This window comes from Caretta caretta, chromosome 2 (genome assembly GCF_965140235.1).
Source record: "Caretta caretta isolate rCarCar2 chromosome 2, rCarCar1.hap1, whole genome shotgun sequence".
Classification (NCBI taxonomy): domain Eukaryota; kingdom Metazoa; phylum Chordata; order Testudines; family Cheloniidae; genus Caretta; species Caretta caretta.
Window position 1 is genome coordinate 181541771 of NC_134207.1, and position 25565 is coordinate 181567335.

General features: G+C 42.3%; 1 protein-coding gene across 1 annotated transcript in view; it reads right to left on the reverse strand.

Annotated features, from left to right (window-relative positions):
• NPSR1 (neuropeptide S receptor 1) overlaps positions 1–25565 on the reverse strand; it is a 48134-nt gene that overhangs the window by 10881 nt on the left and 11688 nt on the right. The window contains exons 3-4 of the mRNA XM_048837214.2: positions 24626–24827; positions 3068–3144 (exon numbers count right to left, since the gene is read on the reverse strand). Of these exons, the coding sequence (XP_048693171.2) occupies positions 3068–3144; positions 24626–24827 (279 nt within the window). The remainder of the gene's footprint in view (positions 1–3067; positions 3145–24625; positions 24828–25565) is intronic.

Genomic DNA, 25565 nt, shown 5'->3' on the forward strand with positions numbered 1-25565 from the left:
CACCAAAATGATTACTATAATATACATGAATTTACTGTGATTATCCATTTTTCTTTTGTTACTTTTGTGATATCACAGGTTTTGAACCCAGCCTGAGGCCTCCCCAGACAGCTTCTACATCCTGGCCTCCACCCAGTGTCTGCTGAAACCTGCTGGGATAAGAAGCTAGTAGGACCATAGCCTCAGCCAAGGCTCCACCCACAGGAGTCCTGACTGGTATTTGTCTGGCTCCACTGATTGGTCCAACCACGCTATTTAAGTCAGAAGAGGGGACAGGAAGTTTCTCTGAGCTACAAGGTAATTTCTTGTGGTGGTTGCATTTGAGTCTGCTTGTTCTCCTGCACCCAACCTTGTTCATGATTCTTCCTCTGTTCCTGCCTCATTCCTGCCTTTGGTCCTGTTCCTACTGTGCTCCTGCTCCATGCTTGGTCCTTATCTCTCCTCTAGTTCCTGCCCTTACATCTCATCACCAGTTATCATTCTTGGCTTTGATCCTGGGCTCCAACTGCTGACCCAGACTCTGGCTTTACCCTTGGGTCTAGCATTTAGTCTGACCCTCAGCTTTGATTCCTGGTTCTGATTCTGACTTGACCCCTGGCTGTGGTGATGGGCAGTTGACTCTGGTGCAGACCCTTGGCTTCATTCCCCAACCTGGATGCCTGTTGTGCCCACTACACCTGACTCCTGCTCTGACTACTAGCCCAGACCACCTACGTCCGGGTCCATGACAACTATAAGGTAAAATTAATTACATTCAATATAGTAAACACATTTTGGGATCATATTTATTAACTGTCCTCTTGTCTTGTGTAACCGCAGCTTAGAAGTGAAACTTTAATGATCTCTTTGGTAATGGGACACTGTATATTATTGTCTTCTGCACTTCTTACAGCAAGAGCTTGTTGAGGCTACATAATTGGTGTAACTGGTAAAAAGGATCAAGATGGCTTTGTAGCCAGTGAAAGATCCCATTAACATTAAATATGATAATGGGAGTTAAGGACTAGCCCAAAAAGGAGACTATACCCCTTTGATGAGATTTCTCTTTCCAGGCTACCTGAGCCTTGTTACATTTTGAATTTGGTGTGGCTGGAAATCTAAACCAGCCCTGTTCAGACTTGCTGAGGGGAGGGAAATCTTTGCAAGTTTTGTGGTTGGTAGGTTTGATATTCTGATGCAATGTTGATTGTGGAAGCATCATCATGTCATGACTCTAGCCCATAAGTGTTCATTGCTCATGTATAAATGGGCAAACTTCTGTACATTTACATATTCAAGTTTGCCTAGCTGAATTTACCTGATTTATGCATGTCAATGTGGGATCTGCTAGCATTAAGAAGGTGCATTCAAATTTTGAATGCATAATTTTGTTATTGGTAACCTAGAGTGTGCACATCAGAGTGGTATAATAATAAAGTCCCCCTCCCATCCAGGCATTCAGATTATGTTACAATTTGTAATAAAATATAATTAAAAACAGTTGAGATACCAGCATTTGAAATATGAGTTGAAGGTAAATCTCTGGAAACAGCAAAGGCCTATGAGTAATTGGAACCTCAGTTCAGGTGGTGTCACTGACTACACATTTTTGGTTTTATTAAATCATAGCTCTCCATCCTATCTCAGTACTGTGGTTCCACTTAATCTTTAGGGTTAATTGATAATTTCATATCACATACTGTTGTGAGTAGGGGAATGAGTAAGATGGTGACAGCTAGTGAGTAGGAAACATTCAGTGGCTGGTAGTTTGGGTTCAGAGCAAATAGCTACCCCAAAACTCTCACTTTTCCAAATCACATCAGAACAGTCGGAGCCACTTTGGCCTATAGAATAGGGATAGAAAGCCTCAGGAGAACAGGTCTCTTTTACTTTTGCATTTGGGTATTTCTGATGCTGACTGGAATCCAGAAGTGCAAAGGCATATCAAAATGTAGCAAAAGTATTGTCCAAATGCCTTTTTTAAAAAAGTGTTGGTTCTAGATATGGAAGATTTTGTGGGAATAGGGGATCTGACTTTTTTTCCCTCATCTATCCCCAGTGAAAATGGGCTCTCTGTCCAAGGAAAGAGGAAATTGTTCACAACTCATTTCTAACCTATCTGTACAAACAACCTGTCAAGGTTCCTTCCCCACTCTGAACTCTAGGGTACAGATGTGGGGACCTGCATGAAAGACCCCCTAAGCTTATTCTTACCAGCTTAGGTTAAAAACTTCCTCAAGGTACAAACTTTGCCTTGTCCTTGAACCCTTTGCTGCCACCACCAAGCGTGTTAAACAAAGAACAGGGAAAGAGCCCACTTGGAGACGTCTTTCCCCCCAAGCCCTACACCCCCTTTCCTGGGGAAGGCTTGATAAAAATCCTCACCAATTTGCATAGGTGAACACAGACCGAAACCCTTGGATCTTAAGAACAATGAAAAAACGATCAGGTTCTTAAAAGAAGAATTTTAATAGAAGAAAAAGTAAAAGAATCACCTCCTGTAAAATCAGGATGGTAAATACCTTACAGGGTAATCAGATTCAAAATATTGAGAATCCCTCTAGGCAAAACCTTAAGTTACAAAAAGACACAAAAACAGGAATATACATTCCATTCAGCACAGCTATTTTACCAGCCATTTAAACAAAACAGATATCTAACATATATCTAGCTAGATTACTTGCTAAGTTCTAAGACTCCATTCCTTTTCTGTTCCCGGCAAAAGCATCACACAGACAGACAGACAGCCTTTGTGTCCCCCCAGCTTGAAAGTAACTTGTCTTCTCATTGGTCATTTTGGTCAGGTGCCAGCAAAGTTATCTTAGCTTCTTAACCCTTTACAGGTAAAAGGATTTTGCCTGTGGCCAGGAGGGATTTTATAGTTCTGTATACAGAAGGGTGCTTACCCTTCCCTTTATATTTATGACACAACCATTAAAAGAAAATAATTCCTCCAATAATAATAATAATAAGTAGACATTGGGATCATACCAAGACTCTGAGTTCAGATGCTCCCAAGGGGATCAAAAGTTAGAAGATCCACATCAGAATTTTATGGCTTTGGCCCATCTCTAAAGTCTAGACTCACCAATACAGTTGGAAACAATCACAGCATGAGGTTTACTCTTCATCCATATGGTTCGAATCACAATGAAGTAAATGACACTACAGTTGGGGGAGAGAAGAGGGAAATAAAATAGCCATTGAGGCTATGAAGTGCAGTGAACTTAACTAAGGCCCTGGTCCTGCAATGACCTCTGCACCTACAGAGAGCTCTGGTTGTTTGGAGCTAATTGCAGTATCAGAATTTAATACTTATTATCAGGAGATCTCAAAGTGCTTTACAAGAGAGGTAAGTATCAGTATACCCATTTTATAGATGGGTGGGGGGAGAGAACCAAGGCACAGAGTTGAAGTGATTTGCCCAAGGTCATGGAACATATCAGTGGTGAACTGAGGATAGATCCCACTTCTCCTGAGTTCCTGGCCAGCATCTTGTTGGTTGTCTCATGTTTAGGGAAGGACTCAGTACAAAAATGTCACTTTCCTATGAATTCTCATAGACTTTAAGGCCAGAAGGGACCATCATGATCATGTAGTCTGACCTCCTGCACATTGCAGGCCACAGAACATCACCTACCTACTCCTGTAATAGACCCATAACCTCTGGCTGAGTTACTGAAATCCTCAAGTCCTGGTTTAAAGACTTCAATTTACACTAATTTAAACCTGCAAGTGACTACTCCTGAGGGAATTCTGTGCCCAAAATTAAAAATTCTGCACCAAAAAATTAAAAATTCTGCACATCTTAAAATTCTGCAAAATTCTGTAAATTTTATTTGTTAAATAAATGTGGAGGCTCCAGCATGGCATTAAGGAGCACAAACCATTGGCTCTACAGAGATGGGGGATCACTTTGCAGCTCCCCCTTGGGACATGGACTCAGTGGTGAGGTTGCACCCAACCCTGGCACAGCACAAGGACCATGCCTGCCCTAGAAACATTGCAGGGCCCTGCCCCTCCATGCCAGGTGCACCAAGTGTGGGCAGGCAGGCTCAGCCCAACAGGATCCAAGTGTGGAGGGGATCCAGGTGTAGGTTGAGAGGGTTCTGTGTGGGACAATGTAGGTGTGGATGGCTCGGGGGGGATCTGGGTGTGAGGGGCTCTGGATGCATGGGGGGTTCTGGGTGCAACAATAATAGGACTCTGTGGGGGGGTCCAGGTGAAGGTGGTTGGGGCTTCTCCTGCACCCCAAATGCCTCACCCCTGGCCCCACACCAGAGCCTGCACCGGAGCCCTCACCCCCTGAATCCCAACCCCCTGCTCCAGCCCGGAGTCCCCTCCTTTACCCTGAACCCCTCATTTCTGGCCCCACCCCAGAACCCACACTCCAAGCCCAGAGCCCACACCCCTCCCACCCTAATCCCCTGCCTCAGCCCGGAGCGCTCCCCCTCCCCCCCTGCCAATGTCCATCACTAAGTCTGGTAATTTTGTCAAGTGTCTGTCATGCAACATGATGGTGCTGACCCCTGCCTGTAATTCCACCTTCTTGGGATGAGTCCTGAGTTGGAAGGATATGAGAGAGAAAAAAGCAGGTATATGGTTGTTTCCATTCTAGGACCTGATCCTGCATCCATTAGACAACAATTATGCAGCTTCAGAAGCAGTTGCAGCTGCAGTCCCTAACACACACACACATACTTCCTGTTTCCTCTTAGCTTTTCTAAACTCAAAGACTGCAACTCCCAGCATGGGATCTGGATCTAGCAACTCCCCAGTGAACTAGGCTTAAACTTGGGACTGTTTTTAATAGCTTTATAGAGATCAAGAAGTGTTTCACTCCTTTCTATCTTATGGCTCCATTAATAATAAATAACCATTTCTTTTATAAGTTGTCTTAATTTCAATTCACTTTCAGGTAGAGCTCGGAGAACAATGCAAGAGGCTTTTCTGTAGATATTCTCATTTTGAGATTTGCAATGGCCATGCTTGCATCCCTTTTGGGTTCATTTCTGTAGAAATTAGTCATCTGGTTTCCATGGGATGGAGGATGGTGGTAGCACATTAGTGTGGCATAAAAAATGATTTTTTTCATAAGAGCAGTGGTTTGTCCTGGTTATCTTGTCATGAGATTTAATAAAACATATAGGATCAAATTCTGCCTTCACTGGCAAACAGCTGTGCAGCAGGTGTAGTGGGGGTTAACTAGTCACATGTATGGCATATAGAACCTCCTTCCATCCCATGGCAGAGCACCACATTGTACTGGTACTTTCTGTATAAGCATGGGCAAGGTGCAAGTCTGCTGCTGGTGAATCCTTGCCACTGAAGACATCCTACATAGTCTAGTTTGTCACCTAGCCTCACCCATTTTACAGAAAATGATGACCTTGTTAGGTCATCAAGTACATCCCAGTGTATTACATGGCAGCAGCTTCTAGAGCATTCTTGTGTGCGCACGCATTCTGAAACATGCCAAACCAATTATTTTGGCTCTGCGTTTGGAGAAGGGTATTCTGAATTAGGTATTCAGTCTAAAAGTCAGAATACCTGGATCCCAGAATCTAAAGCACTCTTCTGTAATCTTGTTTAGGATATGTCCCTCTGCACTGTATTTAATTCAGGGGACACTATTTGGTCAAAGCTGATGTCCATTGTGGGAGAGAAGTATGAAGACCTGTGTTTATATCTAGTGCAGACTGAAGATGTGGATATCATATTTTAATGCAGAAATGATAATCCTGAGTCTCTAAGATTTCAGCCCCAAATAAATTGCATGCTACTTTGTCTACAGACAAAGAATGAATGCAAGAAAGAATGCAAGAATGAATGAGCCCTGCCAGGATTTGAATATGTAGTTGCATCTAGGTATATAAGATCTGAGGCGTACAACATCCAGTTAGTACGCTGAATTTCAATTAGTGTAATTATTCTTATCATGGCTACTATTACTCAGTTGTGCTCCCTAATGCCCCCTGGATTCTCCCCTGTGTATCTCACTGATGTTGACATAAATGAGAGAACATGGCAAAAAATCAGAGAAGGGTAAACAGCTGAAAGGCAGTGGCTTCAAACAGTGTCACTGAAGGCCTTGAGCTACTTGATGAATCATACATAATGTGCATATATTTCTTTTTATCTGTGATATTCAAAAATCAGGGACACAGTTCACTGCGGGTAGCTTGTTCAAATATAGTTATACCATCAGTGATTTTCTTTTTGACGCTTCCATTTATTGTTTCTTTTCTAGACTCATACAGCAGGCTGTATTTGAGGATATTGGCTCCCTTGATTGGTAACGCCTAGATGTGCTGTAATGCTGCTAAGTTTGGGTTCCCAGGAAAGGAGAGGCACATCATTCTGGCTGCTTCCTGATGGTCGTTTTGTGGAGCACAGTGGCACCATGATCTCAGTTAGGGCTCTAAGTGCTACTGTCATACAAATTATAAGTACAGTTAGCTGTTAAGTTCCATTGGTGTTTGTTCAGCTGCAAAGTCATGGAATTATAAACAATTGTAAAGTTCCACGTGTTATCAGCTGAAGTATTTGTTTTTGTTTTTTTCAGTTTAAGTTAACTGAAGGCTTCTGCATGTGTTCAAAGCCATGGCAAAATGAGAACGCATTTAAGGCACAGTCCTTTTTCTTAAGAAGGAAAAGCAAACAGAAAAGACAGTCCCAAAGAATGGGAAACAGTTCCCATTTGTGAGAGATGGCAGACAAAGAAAATAAAATACAGATAGGGAATGTAGTACAAAAATACAGCCATCTTTATGCAAACTGTGCACAATTCCAAGCATCTCTCAACCTTGTTTACCATCTTTTTGTATCAGCGTTCATGGTCAAGATATAAGTAGACTTTGTAGATGGGCGCACAACCTTGTAGTCTCAACCAAACTCATTTAGCAACAGACAAGATTTGCTCTACAAGTCTCTTGATACAGATTTAATATATCTGACCAGCCCCTTTCATAACAACCAGGGTGGTGACAGGAACTATGGTGGAATCCTGGCCCCTTTGGAAAAAACTCCCATTGACTCATAGACTTCCCTTGGACCAAGATTTTTCCCTGTCTCTGTTCCTGCACAGTACTTAGCACAGTGGAACCCTAACCCTGAATGGGGGTTTAGTGGTGGGGGTTATAAATCCCAAACTGACTGAGAAAGGGTTGACTAGCGCCTGAGAACTCTAACCCCAGCTTGTTACACCTGGAGGGAGTGTCAGCCTCAGGAAGGAGTTAAAAGAAAGGAGTTCAATGCAGTTGGGTGAAAGGGACTTAGGAGAGAGGTGGTCTGGCGTGCTTGCTCCGTGGGAAGGATGTGATGGCAGGCAGCCAGAAGGAGAACCTAAGATGGACTACACGCTGAGGCCTGGGGTAGGCAGAAATTGCTTGGTTCCTATTTTTTGTCTCGTTTTTGAGATTTGCTGAGGGACGCCCTGCAAGCTGCTGCTCTGGAAGGAGAGTTCCATCACTTTTCTTTGATTTATAAAATGTCTGCTGGTTATGTTATTGTGTTAATGATCCTATGAATCTGACAGGAAAACATTAATGAAAATTAAATCTACTTAGCTTTAAAAAAAACTGTTGTATTTTGCATCTGATAAATATACTGTGGTAGCAGCTCATCCAGGCTCCATATTTAGAGGCTCACATTACCAGTATGTTGTTGATAAACAGACTTAAATTAATTTTCTGTAGAATTGCTTACAATAATCATCTAAGTCTGTCTGTTGTTCCTTTTTCTCTGCTTAGTGTAACACCATGCAGATGCATAGCTGTATTATGCCTCTTGGTTGTTGGCAATGACTCAGTGTTTGTAAATCAGTTGACTAATTTGTTCACACTTCACAGACAAATAATTGTAGGTATAATAGGTAAGTGAACTGTCAGGCTGACATTATACATGTCAGAATCTAGCCTCTAGGTGTTTAGATGGACTCAGAAGCAGAAACTACTCAATCAAAATCAATAAGCTGGCTTTGATATTTGTATTCCTGTTCATTGATTTTGCACTAGCCCTTTGTCTCACCTAGCCTCTATTTCACTCCAGCGTCTTGTTTTTAAACTCCATTTTCTTTTAAAATATTGATTATTTACTTTTTCTTTGCTTATTTTTTCCCTTGCTGCAGTCTGATTGTTCCCACTGATACTCTGATTTCTCCCCCCCACCTCCCCAATCTGGCAGATCTTGTTCTCCATATTTCAAAATACTTTGTTTTTTTGTGAATTCAGACTTGTACTAAATAAGTGACTAGGTGGTGTTAATACTACTCTTATATTTAACAGATTAAAGTACAGGAAAGGACCATTTGTGAGTTAAACCACTAAACTGAACACAAACCTTTCACAGATTCTGAATTTCTGGAGGCACTAAGTTCTAAACATCTCAAATGTGAGCTATTAACTATAGTGAAGCTCTGACACAAGAGTATTACAAGAAAGAAACCTTATCTCTGGCCCCTTTCATATGACATGAATGAGTCAAGGATTCATATGATCAAAGTCTCTACATCCACTGACACCAGCGGCTACTGTTTCACATCATTAACGGGTGTGCATATCAGGCAATTCCCAAGAGGTAATTGGCACCTTTGATTCCTATTGAAGTTGCAGTATTCAGCATTTCTCAGAATCTGGGCAAGTGACTTCAGTCACAGTTGATGGCACTTTGTAGCACTAGACCCAATACGAGCCTGGACATGTCACTACTGCAGTTGTCTGATACTCCCGGTCATCTTGGTTTCAGGTAGGTTGGAAATACCACCTCCAGAATAGTTGGGAATTTTGCCTGACTAATGACTGAAGGAACAGGGCCACCCACTGTGGAAAATAGTCTGTTTTGTCATGTTCTGGCATGTCTGATTCTTACCTGACAAAAAGCAATAACTTAGGAGGAGCTTTTGTAATGGAGTACCTATAACGCACACACAGTTCATGTGCTTCGGGAAGAGGCTCCAATTACTTCTTTTTATATTTGAACTGGTTCTGGCTCATGCTTAGGGGAGATGAGTAAAACATTCATGCATTTTGGTGTTTTGTTGTGAAACTCTGATTTTCATGGTGTCTTGTAAGCTCCAAATTCAGCCCACTTTGCTGAAAGATTCATTAAACCTTGTGAATGTTTTAAACAATCCTGGGCTGATTTATGGTTTTGTGTTGAGAAACCTTTTTTTTTTTTGCTTCATAACCATAATAAAATTGAAACTTCAGTGGCGTAGGTTACATTTTTCCTTTGAGTGTTCAGGTTTGTTCAAACCCTAAACTCACCTTGTAACTCAAGGTATACTAGAGTTTAGATTATAGATCATATTAGATTATAACTGTATTAAGTGTTGCCTACTGGGTGGTGGTTCTTTAAATAAATTTATAGAAGGGGAGGAAAGTAAAATAATATATTAATTGGTTGCTGAGACTGAGGTTCTGAGGAGATGAGATGTTAATTTAGGAACAAATCTTTCTAGATTTAGGTCACTCGGGACCTTTGCAGTATTGCCATCCCCAACTATGCAAAAGTCATAAATCCAGGCCCCAAAAATGAGCTCTTTAGAAATATGCAGATATTACCTTTGTTTACAGTTTGGTACCTGAGCCTTTAGGGTACACTCAGGTTATATTTTGGGGGCTCTTCTCTGCAACCCGGAGGGCAAGAAATGTACTTTGTTTAAACAAAAGCTTAGGTTCCCTTCAAGGGCTGGGGCATTATCGAGAACACCAACTATTCTGATACTTGTGATAGAATTGCAAGAGTTGGTCATGTTGCCATTGCCTCAAATTTCGGTGCCATGAGGGTGTTCCCATTAGAAGTAGAAACTGATGATTTTTGCAGTTTCCTTGTAAACAAGATTGCATCAAAGAAAATACCAAAGTCCTGCTTCTCCAAATGCAGAAGGGACTAAGAACAAAAGGAGTGATTTCTTAGTTTACAGCCTGAAGCCTCGTTGGCCAACGGACCTATAAGCTTTCTCCAGGGCATACACTGTGCTCACAGGTACTGCTTGGCTTTCTTGCCTCTGCCTGCCTCTCTCTCTGTTTCTGTTTCTGTGTGTTCTCTCCTTTCCTCTTCCTACCCTTGTCACAATATCCAGTGGAACCCTTTGACCACATAGTGCTAGTTGCTGGGCAGATTCTGTTAGGCCTTGTTTTAGATGTGATCCTTTCCCTTTCTTTACGTATCTTAAATGAAGATCTTGTATTTTGTTCATGCATCAGTTTGAACGAGATTCTAATTCAACCCATAATAAGGTTTCACCCAGCTCAGTACAATAGTGGGTGCTATAAATCAGCTGCAGTATGAGAGAAACCTGAAAGATACGTACGGTAACTGGACTAGAACAAGAAAAAATTGTTCAGTCAAACTCGCATATTTATAGTGAGTTACATTGTGTCTGAAGACGTAAAAGCGTATCCCTTGGTTACACTTTGGATGTACCCTCCCAGACAATGTACTAGCATTCTACTCACTACGTTTCTGTATAGTGAACAGTCTTTATAGAGATTCAGACAGAGTTCACTTAGAATGAATTGCACCTGATGGTGCCTTCAAAAATGTTTCAAATGTATCTGCAATGTTGTTGAATCAGAGTTGGTTTGAAAAGTAGATGAAGCAGGTGTACAAAAGTCTATTACAAAAATGTCCTCTCTCTATTTTCACGTTTTGTTGTAAAAATTCTTTTCCTAAGTAAAATGCAGTAAGTTGTCTGACTTCCTGTCTAGACCTATTCCTTTCTTCTGTGACACTGTGCTTGTGTGTTTGGTGGGGTGTATTTTAGTTTCAAGTAAAATTGTAAGACCATTTTTCACCTTAATAGTTTCTCTGAGCTGTCCTGAAGGAGATGGGGGTGGGGAATTTTAAATGGCATCTTGATTTAAAGACAGTTTTTCTGTGACCAAAGAAAAGCCCTGTTCAGTTTACTAAATTATGCCTCTCATTTTTATAATTACTTTCATTTGGTAAAATACTATAGGAATATTACAGATGAGATACAAATTCCTCTCTCCCTCCTCCTTTTGAGATGGTGCCTTCTTTGTGATCAAATATAACATGCATCTAAAAGCATTAGCCTAATGCTTTTAAGTACATACGTGCATGAGAAATATAAGCTTTATGCATGGTTATAGTTATTTCAGAAATTCTTTGTGTGAATCTCCAGCTGACTTGGCTTCATAAACCCATCAACATGGCTCTCATAGGCACTTAGAGCCTTTAACTAGGCCCTGATCTGCATCTGCATTGGTCCCGATCATCAGTTAGTACATCCAGATGCTTAGCACAGGCCTGGACGAGGGGAACAAAGGTGGCCCTAAGTAATTTTGAGTTCCCTGGATACAAGTGTCATTGGGGGCCACGGCAAGGCCTGGTGTCAGAGCAACCTTCACACTGCTCTACTCTATGATCTGCATCACACAACCTCCATGAGCCATAAGAATCAACGAATGCGGAGGCTGGAGCACGTTGAACTCTGGCCATACCTTCTCCCTGCCCCAGACTTCCCCCTTCATTCCACTCCTCATAAATGATAGGCCCTGTATGTTATGGGCTGGCATAAGCTTGCTCTGGCAACTCCACATGGGTGTCTTTTGAGGCCACATTTAAGTCCCCTCTGTGCCCCCCAATAAAGCATTAAAGGAGCCTTAGTGGAACTGAGGGCCAGCTTCATCAAATTCAATGAGAGTTTTGCCATTGGTTTTTTTGGGAGGAGTGGGGTGTGTGCATGAAATAGGATCATGCCTATAATACTGTGCAGCATTGGTAGTTCCTATTGTATATTGTGTGTGACAGCCTAGAACATAGCAGTTGCCACCACAACTTGTGTTTTTAGCTGATTCTTGAACACCACATTGACCCTAGCTGACTTCAGGATCTTCAGATCAGAAAGGGCATAAATCTTGGAAGATCCACATTAGGAAACCAGAAATGTGGGACGGGTCCAACCTCCAGGGCTGCTCAGACCACACAGAAACATGTTTGAACGAGCAAGATAACGTGTTGCAGTTCAAACGTTTTCCTTGTTGAGACATCACTGTGGCATGGAAGGTTGTGGAGTGGAAGGAGTCTTCAGGGAAGAAAGGTAAGCAGCAGGATACGGACCCTGGACTTCAGGAAAGCAGACTTCGACTCCCTCAGGGAACGGATGGCCAGGATCCCCTGGGGGACTAACTTGAAGGGGAAAGGAGTCCAGGAGAGCTGGCTGTATTTCAAGGAATCCCTGTTGAGGTTACAGGGACAAACCATCCCGATGAGTCGAAAGAATAGTAAATATGGCAGGCGACCAGCTTGGCTTAATGGTGAAATCCTAGCGGATCTTAAACATAAAAAGAAGCTTACAAGAAGTGGAAGGTTGGACATATGACCAGGGAAGAGTATAAAAATATTGCTCGGGCATGTAGGAATGATATCAGGAGGGCCAAATCGCACCTGGAGCTGCAGCTAGCCAGAGATGTCAAGAGTAACAAGAAGGGTTTCTTCAGGTATGTTGGCAACAAGAAGAAAGCCAAGGAAAGTGTGGGCCCCTACTGAATGAGGGAGGCAACCTAGTGACAGAGGATGTGGAAAAAGCTAATGTACTCAATGCTTTTTTTGCCTCTGTTTTCACTAACAAGGTCAGCTCCCAGACTGCTGCGCTGGGCATCGCAAAATGGGGAAGAGATGGCCAGCCCTCTGTGGAGATAGAGGTGGTTAGGGACTATTTAGAAAAGCTGGACGTGCACAAGTCCATGGGGCCGGACGAGTTGCATCCGAGAGTGCTGAAGGAATTGGCGGCTGTGATTGCAGAGCCATTGGCCATTATCTTTGAAAACTCGTGGTGAACGGGGGAAGTCCCGGATGACTGGAAAAAGGCTAATGTAGTGCCAATCTTTAAAAAAGGGAAGAAGGAGGATCCTGGGAACTACAGGCCAGTCAGCCTCACCTCAGTCCCTGGAAAAATCATGGAGCAGGTCCTCAAAGAATCAATCCTGAAGCACTTGCATGAGAGGAAAGTGATCAGGAACAGCCAGCATGGATTCACCAAGGGAAGGTCATGCCTGACTAATCTAATCACCTTTCATGATGAGATTACTGGTTCTGTGGATGAAGGGAAAGCAGTGGATGTATTGTATCTTGACTTTAGCAAAGCTTTTGACACGGTCTCCCACAGTATTCTTGTCAGCAAGTTCAGGAAGTATGGGCTGGATGAATGCACTATAAGGTGAGTAGAAAACTGGCTAGATTGTCGGGCTCAACGGGTAGTGATCAATGGCTCCATGTCTAGTTGGCAGTCGGTATCAAGTGGAGTGCCCCAAGGGTCGGTCCTGGGGCCGGTTTTGTTCAATATCTTCATAAATGATCTGGAGGATGGTGTGGATTGCACTCTCAGCAAATTTGCGGATGATACTAAACCGGGAGGAGTGGTAGATACGCTGGAGGGGAGGGATAGGATACAGAAGGACCTAGACAAATTGGAGGATTGGGCCAAAAGAAATCTGATGAGGTTCAATAAGGATAAGTGCAGGGTCCTGCACTTAGGACGGAAGAACCCAATGCACAGCTACAGACTAGGGACCGAATGGCTAGGCAGCAGTTCTGCGGAAAAGGACCTAGGGGTGACAGTGGACGAGAAGCTGGATATGAGTCAGCAGTGTGCCCTTGTTGCCAAGAAGGCCAATGGCATTTTGGGATGGATAAGTAGGGGCATAGCGAGCAGATCGAGGGACGTGATCGTTCCCCTCTATTCGACATTGGTGAGGCCTCATCTGGAGTACTGTGTCCAGTTTTGGGCCCCACACTTCAAGAAGGATGTGGATAAATTGGAGAGAGTCCAGCGAAGGGCAACAAAAATGATTAGGGGTCTGGAACACATGACTTATGAGGAGAGGCTGAGGGAGCTGGGATTGTTTAGCCTGCAGAAGAGAAGAATGAGGGGGGATTTGATAGCTGCTTTCAACTACCTGAAAGGGGGTTCCAAAGAGGATGGCTCTAGACTGTTCTCAATGGTAGCAGATGACAGAACGAGGAGTAATGGTCTCAAGTTGCAGTGGGGGAGGTTTAGATTGGATATTAGGAAAAACTTTTTCACTAAGAGGGTGGTGAAACACTGGAATGCGTTACCTAGGGAGGTGGTAGAATCTCCTTCCTTAGAGGTTTTTAAGGTCAGGCTTGGCAAAGCCCTGGCTGGGATGATTTAACTGGGAATTGGTCCTGCTTCGAGCAGGGGGTTGGACTAGATGACCTTCTGGGGTCCCTTCCAACCCTGATATTCTATGATTCTATGATAATAGGGAGGCAATAATTTACCACATCCAATTTTTTGTTGGCCACCTTCACCCAGAGAAACACTTTTCCTCTCCTCCTCTTCCAACTAGATATGTAAATTGCTAATAATAGCAGAAGGGGTTATTTCCCAATGGCCACTAGCTATTTTGGGTATCAAAGTTTATACATTGCAGTTAGTGTAGATGGATTAGCTTTTTAAACTCCTGGGCTTCCGAGAAGTAATACAATAGCTAAGGGTAGCTTGATACCAAAGTGATGAGCACCACACACAAAGAGCTTTTGCGGTTGGCAGTTGCAAAATACACTGTTCTCTGAAGTACTGAATTGAAACATTTTAAAAAATAACAAACTTACGGTGCATGGCATTTGGTGACCTTTATTTTGCTACTGATCTTATAATTTTATCCTGATGCTAATCCTCTGTAAAAGTGTTTATATTCATCTCTCTCTATCTTACAGGAAAATGTCATCAACATCAAGATATGGCAATAAAAGTATTTAAAAAAAAACTTTTTTGATTGCAAGGCAACCAACTAAATAAGTAAATAGAGAGCCCCATTTGCAGCACCTAGGACCTGATGTGAATTGGCCTTCCTTCTGCCATGAGTTTTACTTATGGTATTGCAGGGGTAAGTAGTAATGAAGAATATGGGTGTATGTGGAATTATGGAATGTTTGTGTGCGAGGAAGATTGACCTAGCCTAGAAGTTGGGAGACAGGTTCAAGTCCCTTCTCTGAGCCTCAGTTCACCTTCTGTAAAACAGGGGAAATAGCACTTTTCTACCTTGCAGTGCTTTTGTGAGAATAGAGGAAGATTTGGAGGTGCCTGGGCACTATGGTGAATGGGACCACACAAGTATCTAAGGTTGTATTCACGTATCCCATTTTCTTCTGTTCAGTGATTTCATATCAAAATACTGCATTAGCATCTTCCATACAAACTGTATCCACCAAAATTATAAGCTAAATAATGCAGTTACAAAGTTAAAATATAATTATATTAGCAAAGATAGTGATAAAATAAGAGGGATGGACAGGGGAGAAATGTATTTTCAGCTGATGGATCTAAAAATAGTGAAAGCAGTAGAGGAGCAATAACGTGTGTGCATATGTCCTTTTCTGAGATGTTGCACTGCTGGAATCTCCTGGAAGATTTCTGTATTAGGTTCTACATTGCCCTGGTGGTATCCTTCTCCAAAAAGCAGTAGGAAGTTGAAGTTTTTGGAGCTCTTATTTGATGTTTTCCATGTTGCAAACTCTGGCCTGAGCCAAAACCTTTAAGAATTTTTATTGAATGTGGTAGGCACATGCCAGTTCTCTGCAGGCTTCCAAAATATTATGTTTGGAATTAACTATCTGCAAGAGACCATGATATTCACCTACAGAACTGAAGGGTAATGTCTCTCAAGAAGTGTAACCACTTGAAATCAGTCACTGTGAGCTAATATGGATCCCTCCCTTACCCACACATGTTTGTCTATGTTTGGAGAAGAACTAGTCACTTAGCTCCACTGCTTAATTCTTTAGCTGGGTCTTCAACAAAAACAATAGACCATAATCAACTCAATGCCATTACAAATACCATCTGTAAATTTGTTTCAATTTATGTAGTTGGTCCAGTTTATACCAATGTCCATTTCAGCAATAGGCCCTTTCCTTTCAAAATCTAAGGGACAAATGTTATGCAGCACCTTTTTAAAATGGAAGACCATGTTGATTCTGGTCATTTCCTTTTCACTCATTGTCCTTTTCTTCCTTTGCTGCCTTTTCCTTTAATGCACTTTAGTGTCTCTTGAAGATGTGATTATTCCCCCCCCCCCCAACCCCAAGCTGGATTTTCACATGAATAAGAGTAAAACCACATGAGTCAGAATGATCTCTACCCTGACATCTGGTGCTGAGCTGTGGAAAAGGACTTCAGGGGCTGATCTCGTTTGCATGGGCACACCCACCCTGCCTAGCATGATGGACTGCTTGCCCAAATGGTCACTTTGGCTGCTGTGGGATCCCCAGTCTCTCTGTTCTTGGGGCAGGAGTAATAAAGGGTGGTTATCCTGGTTTTATTAATCAAGGACAGTAGAACTATACTTGGCATTTTATGACAGAGGGACTTGCCCTCAACTCGTTAGGCAAGGGACATGGGTTCCAAAACCCAGGGAATTGAGAGAGGCTGGGTACAGGTATGTGTACTTGGTAGTGTAGGCCCCTTCTGAGGGGCCCTAAACGCTACTTTGACCCCTCCTCTCTCCACAGTGTAATAGAGCAATTTTGTTATATGCTGCAGAGCTGAAATCACTGACACCAAGGTGTGTTAAGTGGCGGGGGGGGGGGGGGGGGAGACTGAAGACAAGTTGGTGAGTGGACAGCAGAATGGCGAGAGCGGAGAGGAGCGGACAGCTAGTGGAGAGGAGCAGAGTGGAGTGGATAGCAGGACAGCTAGCGGAGAGACGTGGCTGGTGGTGAAGACTGCAGCAGAACCCCATGGAGAGGCGTGGCACTTGGCCATTGACCCAAACAGCGGAGCATATAAGACGCCCCTCATACCTCCCTCCACTTTCACCCAGGCTGGGAGGTAAACTCTGAAGATGAACTTCTGAACTCTGGGGGGCTGCACTGACCAAGGACAGAAACGGGGGGGGGGGGGTATTTTGCTCATGGTTGGTGTTATGAATCCTGTTTGTTGTGTTTCCCCAACATAATGCCGCATTGTTTCCCTCCTTTATTAAAAGGCTTTTGCTACACTCAGACTCTGTGCTTGTGAGAGGGGAAGCATCGCCTCTTAGAGGCACTGGGGGGTGGTATGTAATTGTCCCAGGTCACTGGCTGGGGGCTCGAGCAGGCTTTGCATTGTGTTATTGAAAAGGAACCCCTAGATACTGAACCTGGCCTTTGTTGCTGCCAACTCCGACGGGCAGAAGGGTTACCCACAATTCATATTTCCACTTTTCTGGTCTTGTCTCCCTGCCCCGTGGCTTCCCTGCCTAGGAGCTGGACTTGCTGACCACTTCTGGGGTGCAGTGCAGAGCCAGGACAGGTAGGGAGTAGTCTGCCTTCGACCCGCAGCACTGCCGACTGGACTTTTAACGGCCCGGTCGGCAGTGCTGACCAGAGCTGCCAGGGTCCCTTTTCAACTGGGTGTCCCGGTCAAAAACCAGACACCTGGTCACCCTAGAATATACTAAGGATAATGTTTTGCCACAAATTATTCAACAAAAGGAAAGATATTTGTGAAATATACCTGTAAGCACATTCCCACCTGTGACTGGAGTATAAGGTTTTGAAATGCAGACAAAGGGAATATGCCTAACTTCTCATTCATGAACCATGCTCCCCCCCATATACAATTGCATTTTTAATATGATGTACACCAAGGATATTAACCCTAATTCAATAAGGTCTATCTTAATTCAACAAAGTTAATTTTAATTCCATACAATTTGTTCAGGATACTGTCAGTCTGTTACACGTTTCATTTGTTAATGAATTGCATGATGTGGAGGAGTGAAACCCATGTAATGCTTTTCTCACTTATATTTTAAGTTAGAAAACTAACAATGTTTAGATTCAAGTATGCTTGTTTAATGCATAATTCCACAGATGAAGGATAAAAAAAAAAAAGAAAAAAAGCTATGATCTAGTTTCTTCCAGCACTGAGCCATAATTCAGCAAACATATCCAGTTCAGGAAAGCACCTAAGTACTTGCTTAACTTTGAAATAGGTGCTTAAATCCGATGGACTTTAATAGGATTTAAGCACCTGCTTAAAGCTAAACAGGGAACAGGGATGGAAATGGATTTAAGCCCATGCTGAAGTACCTTGCTGAACGGAAGCCTTATTTAAAAACATGTCTCAGTGTATTATATTTTGAAATATAGGTGTATTTAAAGTCTCCTTGCTTTCTGATTCTGACTAGCTAGATACATCTAAGTCTGACCTCTAGACACAGCATAAATTTTACAGTCAATGGATGATATCAGCCACTCCCTATGACATTCTATGTAATGAGAAGCATGCCAGCATGACTAGGAAAGGGATGTTTATATCTATGACAGAGGATGTAGGGGTTTTCCCATGGAAAACGTCGAAATTTCAGACACAATTTCCTGAATTTTAGCAGTTAAGACATTCCTGAACTCACAAATATTCCCTAGTTCTCTGTTTCTCTAGAACTTTGTCCTAGAATTGCACTTTAAAACATTACCCACAAAAGACACTATGCTTTAAATTGCTGTATATGTATCTTGTTTATCCTTTTTTGTTCTCTATCTTCATTCAAGTTTCATTCTTATTTAAAACTAGACTACCTCTAAAACACTAAAATGTTCAAGAAGAAACAGTCCTTCCTGGGATGAAAGAATGATCCAGCAGGTGACTTCCATCTGAGGCTTTATAAAAAAAAAAAGGAACAAATGATGACTGACTTTGTTACAGCTGTTCAATCTAGCCCAGAGGATGGATGGCTTAACAAAGTTAACGTGGCCATGAGCAGAATTCAAAAGTTATTGCTTTTCTCTAGAGAATGACTCTAGGCCAAGTTGTATCATCAAAAGCTTTGGTTGACAGATGCTCAGCTGAAATTGATGGTTTGAGCCACCTAAGATCTTACAGGTTTTTTTGTTCTGCTGGAGATGTCAATGGTTCTGCAGCTTCCAGCAGCAAATCTCTATCACTAAACAATAAAACTACAAAATGCTAATTGCCCTAGAAGCTACAAACACAACACATCAAGCGACATGGTCACATGTTCCCATCACTTTACATCAGCACCAACAGCATTTGGCTTACCTATGCCGTACTATTGCAGTCTGGATGAGATGATCACAACATTACCTGCTGCCACTTACGGTGTAATGAAACAAAAAGCTGATAAAGGCCCACATGCTTCTTGCATCATCTGTGGGATAGATCAGACGGGTACTACTGTATCTTAATGAGAATTGGTTGAGGAATACTCACGCAATGGCTCTTCTGTCATGTCATATATAGGATGCCTCACCAATTTATGGTGGAGAAAAAAGTTGTCACAGCTGTGCTTTTCTATTAACTTAATGAGGGACAGAGACAAGTAAGAAACCATCTTGGAATATTTCTACTAGAAGACAATAAAAGAAAAAAAGTAAAATAACAAAGACTGGCTCCACTAGCCAGGAGAACTTCCTGCTATGTATCCTGGGACCGACATGGCTACAGCTACACTCCATACTGCTTCCTGTACCGTTTTCAAAGCTGTTAAGAAATGTGGTTCAATGTCTAGAGCAGCAGCAGTGGTCTAGATTGTGTCTTTAACACCACACTCTGCTGGATAATTACACATAGGACAAACACACTCTTTCATAGGGTGGAGCTGCTTGTTTCACTCACAGGTAGGGGTCTGTGTCTGAGGTTAAATAGCTTCTGTAACTCTGGAAATTCCATCTGTCTATTCACTGTATGTATTTCCAAAATAATAGCTAATAGAAGTTAACCATGTGTTTGTGGTATTGAGGGAGCCTATTTAATGTTTCTCTTTCCCTGTTCTTTAGTGGTTTCCCCAGGCTTTAGGTAGATCAGAATCACGCCATTAACAGTGTCTTATGGGACAGGACTACCTGAGCTGTGCCTTTTAGCCGTGAACCTAAACTGGTCTTAGCCTCTGAGGCTAAGGAATCATAGACCTCTCCTGGGGACAGACAAGGAATATCCCCCAAAGCAGACTAAAACCAGAAGTATACTTAAATAAAGGAAAATGTATTAGAAAATTGACTCAAGTTCAAAGATGTAGGGAACAAAACATGCTTAGGTCTAAGGCTGCATCCAGCCTTGCCTAAGTAGGCCAGAAGCTCTGAATTTACAGTAAAGAAGTAAAGTATGACTTCTGATTCATAAAACACTCAGCCTGTGTCTGTTCTTCTTTGTCAGGGTCGTCTTTCTCTGACTGTTAAATCTGCCCACTGCTGCTGGTAGCCACCTAACCAACCTCTTGTATCCATGCTGATTGGCCCCATACTCTCCTTTGGGTGACTTACTGTACATTCTTCCTACTTCCCCACCTGAGGATATGTTCACACCGCAATAAAAAACCTACAGCACCAAGTCTCAAAGCCCTGGTCAGTTGACTTAGGCTTGTGGGACTAAAAATAGAAGGGTAGACATTCTGGCTCAGGCTGGATCGTGGGTTCTGAGACCCACCCTCCTTTTGGGGTCTCAGATTGTGGGTTCTATGACAGGTTCTCCCCTGGGGTGCCACCTGAAACAGGGGTTACCACTGAGCCCTTTGACCCACCAGCCTGGGCTCCCTCTCTCAGTGGGCTTCTGTGAGATGCTGCAGGCCCACTCCCGGTCCTACACTTCCATCAGCAGTAACACAGCATTAACCCAGCTACAGTTACATACAGGCTCTCTGACCATTCACTGCATGAAGCAACAGTCAAAAGGCTACAGCCAAGGTAACTCTCAGCTCCCCAGCTGCGCACCCCCTCTGGAGCATAACCCCAAAATTATACCGTCTTGCAGTGCACAGGGATTTGTACAGTGTAAGCTCATAGAGTTTGCCCCACCTCAATTTGGAGAGGAATATACAACAGCCTTTGCCCCTTGATCTATGGTTTCCTATGCATTTCATTCAAACTCACTGGTTTAGATAAAGCAAAAACGAGTTTATTAACTACAAAAGAGAGATTTTAAGTGATAGCAAACAGATTACCTAGTAAATTAACAAATGGCAAACTAAGCCTAAAATATTAGAAAGATAGGATATGAATTAGCAAATTCTCACCCTGGCTGATGCAAGCAGGCTGCAGTTTCTTAAGGCACAAGCTACACTTGCTTTACAGCCTGGAATCTCCCAGTTTTCATACACTAGCTAGAAATCCCTTTAGCCTGGGTCCAGCACTTCCCCCAGTTCAGACTTTGTTCCTCGGGTATTTCCAGGAATCTCTTTGTGTGGGGAGTGAAGAACAACAGATGATGTCACTCCCTGCCTTATATAGCTTTAGCATATGGCCGTAACCCTTTGTCTGAAACTCAGTTTGTGGGGAAAAAACTAACATCCCAATATGGAGGCCAGAGTTGTGTGGCCTGGTTACATGTCCTTGCATACCTTGCAGAGTCATAGCAGCCATTACTTACAGGCTCTCTGGAGTATTCTCAGGAAGGTTAAGTTCTTCCAGGGTCCACTGTATTTCCTGATGGGCCACCAGCACTGTCTGGCTTCTTCATTTTTGTACCAGAAAGGCTAGTTGTGGGTGTCACCCAGAGTAAGCATGATTGAAATACAGATACATAGTCAGTATTCCTAACTTTAGATACAAAAATGATACATGCATACAAATAGGATAATCATATTCAGCAAATCATAATTTTTCCAGTGACACCTCACATGACCTGACATGTAGAAATGGCATCATAATTATGCCATAATCATATCATATCATAATAATATCACTGTGAAGAATATATAGTGCAGTGTCACAGCGGGGTCTCAGATCCTGGGCTCCAGCCTGAGCCCAAATGTCTATACTACAATTTTATAGCCCCGAAGCATGAGCTAATAATAGTCATATTGCGCATCTCTTACTGCAGTGTAGATGTACCCTTAATCCATTGCCTTGCTTAAAGAGATTCTGAGCTATTAGATTTAATCACTTCAAGTTACGTTTGGGGCACTCCAGTTGATTGTTCAGATTGCTTCAATACACAATGTTAATGGGTCGCTATTCAGGCCAGTTAGCTTGCTGCCCTGCCTTTCCAACCAGATCAAATAGCTAATATAGCAGTATAGTTAATTACAGAAATATTGCCCTACAAAATTGCTTTTCTATTTCTCTAACAAATAGGGCACCTCTTAGTCACTATCCAATGTCCCAGATGATACAAATAAAGTATCATCTTCATTGAACTGCATCCAGGCCATAAATGGCTGAAATATCCTGTTCAGATAATCATAGAAGTTTCCTCTGGCCTTAATCTGTCACACACACACACCCCATCTGACCTGCTGGATAACTCAGGCCTTGTACCCAGTGATTACTGCAAGTGAAATGGAAAGGAACAACTTTGTATCTGATTCTCTTCTTCATTTACATGGATGTAAAGCAGGAGTAACTCAACTGAAATAAAAGGAGTTACACTGTAGTAAAACCAATGTGAGATAAGAATCAATCCTAATTTAAAGCAAGACATAATCAAAAATGAAACACTTGACCCAGGAATGGTCCTGTAAAGCAAATACATGTGGGGCCAGATCCTATTCCCATTGAATGGGAGAGCAGATCCTGAGCATGCACCTTTGTCCTGAAACCATTTGCTTTCGAAGAACAAACACAGGAATTTGCCATGTCAATAAATATCCATCCCCATGAACTGCACAGTGAAACTTAATCACTGATGGACCCATTCACATCTCAAAATGCTCTCTTTTTGACATCGCTGTGCATGGCTTACTAAATTCAGCTCTTTCTGTAGACTTCCATCAAGCCTCTGATTCAGTGCACTGAGAATGTTTGTGGGTCTGCAGAGACAACTCTGCATTCTTAGAAATAGTGTCATTGATAGAGCTCTATAATGGAACAGAAGGCTGTTTTTGAGACAGATACACCACATGGTTTCCTGTCTCCATGGAAGTTCAGCAAGACTGTGTTTTGTCACAGTTGTTCAATATCTGCACTGACTGGTTGATTCATAAGTTTGAGGAGGCAGCTGCTGTCATTGAGCTGAATACCATTCTGCTTTCAGATTCTGACTGTGTTGATATTGTCTTGTTGGCTCGTCTGGTAAATCATTGCAGCTGATGGTGGATTTGGTTGAGCAAGAAGCAGCGTGCTTTGTCTGGTTATTAATCAGAATAAAATAGTTCCTGGCCATTACCATCAAGAAGCCTCCAGCTCCAATATTAACTGTATAAATGGGACATTGAGCTTGCGGCAACGATCAAATACTTGGGCAGAATCATAGACAGTTCTGGAGGATGCTTGCAAAATGTAGTTGCTAATATAACAGAAGATGCTGCCATATTTCAGGACCTTTTATGGCCTCTGTGGGGACATTGTGACATCAAGCTTGCAACAAAGCTGCAGATCTATAGAACCACAGTTATATAAACTCTGTATCAATGCTGCCTCCATCAGCACTGGCTTAGTTTCGGTAGCTGCCTTAGTACAGACATTGGAATGAAAGACCAATGAATTGCAAAGCATGTGCATCAAGAAATGCTGCACAGCTGGTGATCACATGGGCTCCAAAAAACCTTCAGTGGCATGATAAGATTGCCAGTGTTACGAACTGAATAACTAGCCAAACCTCCATAAGGAGTTAGCCAGAGATCGATCTGGTTGATCCTTGATCTGCAAGGAGGCACGTCCCTTTGGGATTTGCGAGGATGATCCATTAGGTAATGAATGGTCATACGAGAGCTATTGAAATTTGTGTAGTGTGCATGCTGTCTCTCCCTTGCAATGCATACTGGGAGTGATGCAGCCACTACTTTAATCTAATCTCAGTCCAGAAAGTATGTAGTTTACAACAGAATATTTACACTTATTTTTGCCATGCAGAAATGAACCAGTAGTCCGACTACTCCAGTATTCTGTCCTTGACAATGATCAATGGCAGATGCTTCACAGGAAGGCATTAGAACCCTCAAATCCTGCCTATCCAGTCCCCTAAGTGCAGTTTTGGCTATCAGGAGATCCAGGTCCTGCTGCAGACTTTCTGTGCGACACTGGGCAAGTCACATAACTTTTTTGTGGCTCAATTTTTCCCGGCTTGCAAAATGAGAATAATAATTACCTACTTCACTGGAACCTTAGAAAAATTTTAATTCATTCATGTTTTTAAAGCACTTTGAGATCCACAGGTGGAAGGTTATCCACAAGTATAGTATAAAATTGTATTTCTTTATTATTATGCACCCAATTGTACAATACTATCATGGGGGGGAGGAGGGAAGAAAACTTCCTTACCTCTACTGGTAATTAAATTTTGAATACACTAATATGGAATTGAAAGTGTCCTCACTCCCTAAGTTTCAGGGTAACTAGAGTAAATGTCGTTTCTGTTCTTTTATTAAAAATATTCTTCAATAAATATCAAGGGTGACAGCATATTATAAAGAGTCCTTTAAAAAGTCTGCAGTTATGGATAGTCCTCCACTTGTGGATTCTATTCTTGTCCAGATAAATGTTTCCAACTATTACTCTTGGCAAATTCTATGCAATATTAACTGCAGGGGCTCATACAGTAGAAGAGATCCTTTAATAAACTTGACAAGTATGGAGTTCTACTCTGGATCAGTTATATCAAATCCATTTATATAAAACAAATGCCAAATTAATTAGTTTTGAAAACTGCCTGCACACCTGCCAACTAGATGTTTTCAGCAGGTATCCATTATGTATAGTATCCCAACCGGAGTCTTACCTGATGATAATCAAAGGAATGAAATATACCAGGAAAGCAACCACAGTCATGTAGGGTATCCAGTAGGAGTCATCAGGCCAGACGGCCCAGCGCTGCATTTCCGCATTGGATAGCTGCCATTTCCCAAATATAATCAGAGTCAGAATCGAAAACAGGAAAGAGAGGCTCCATGCCACCATGCTGAGAATTTTTGCCTGCCTTTCTGTTCAACAAATCCAAACAGATTTTTGTTAGCATAGGTCCTGGCCCTTCTGTGATGTTTCTTTGGACATATACATCAGCCTAAAGAAAAGATGAGTAGGGGGGAATTCTAATTTCCAGGCTGATGCTGAAAATGGAAGGAGCTTGTCAGCTAATTTTATGACTGAAATTTTTGATTTCTTTGTCACTTTTGTGACAGAAGTCAGTTGATGAAGAAGTCAAGTGCTATGTCAAAGACCCAGGTCACTGGCAACAAGTCAGAAATATAAGCTTTGAGAAATACCACCTAGACAAAGAAGTTTCTTCGATGGTATGGACTTGTGCAGAAGTGCTCACTTGCCTGGGCAAAGCAAGGTTGAGGTCAACACCATGGCATGTCAGAAACAAAAGAAGCCTTCGCCCCGCAGGTGGCAGAGGAAGGATGTTGTTACGACTTTAACCAGCACTTGCAAGATGCAGATACTGAAGTTAATTTTGAGAGACTGGGCCAGCTAGTCAATGGAGCTACACTGACTTACAGCAGCCAAGGATCTCACTTACTCAGAATGCTGGAGGACTGCAGGAAGGAAGTTCTATAGGAAAATCATATCTCATACTGCCTAGGCACTCACATATTTTGACAAGTGTTGTTCTAAATCCCCAGATGACTGATTGTATGCGGAAGTAGAAAATCCCATTACATTGTGCCCAGCAGGAGGCTATTTTTAAAATCTATACTCCTTGAAGCTCAATCGTTTCA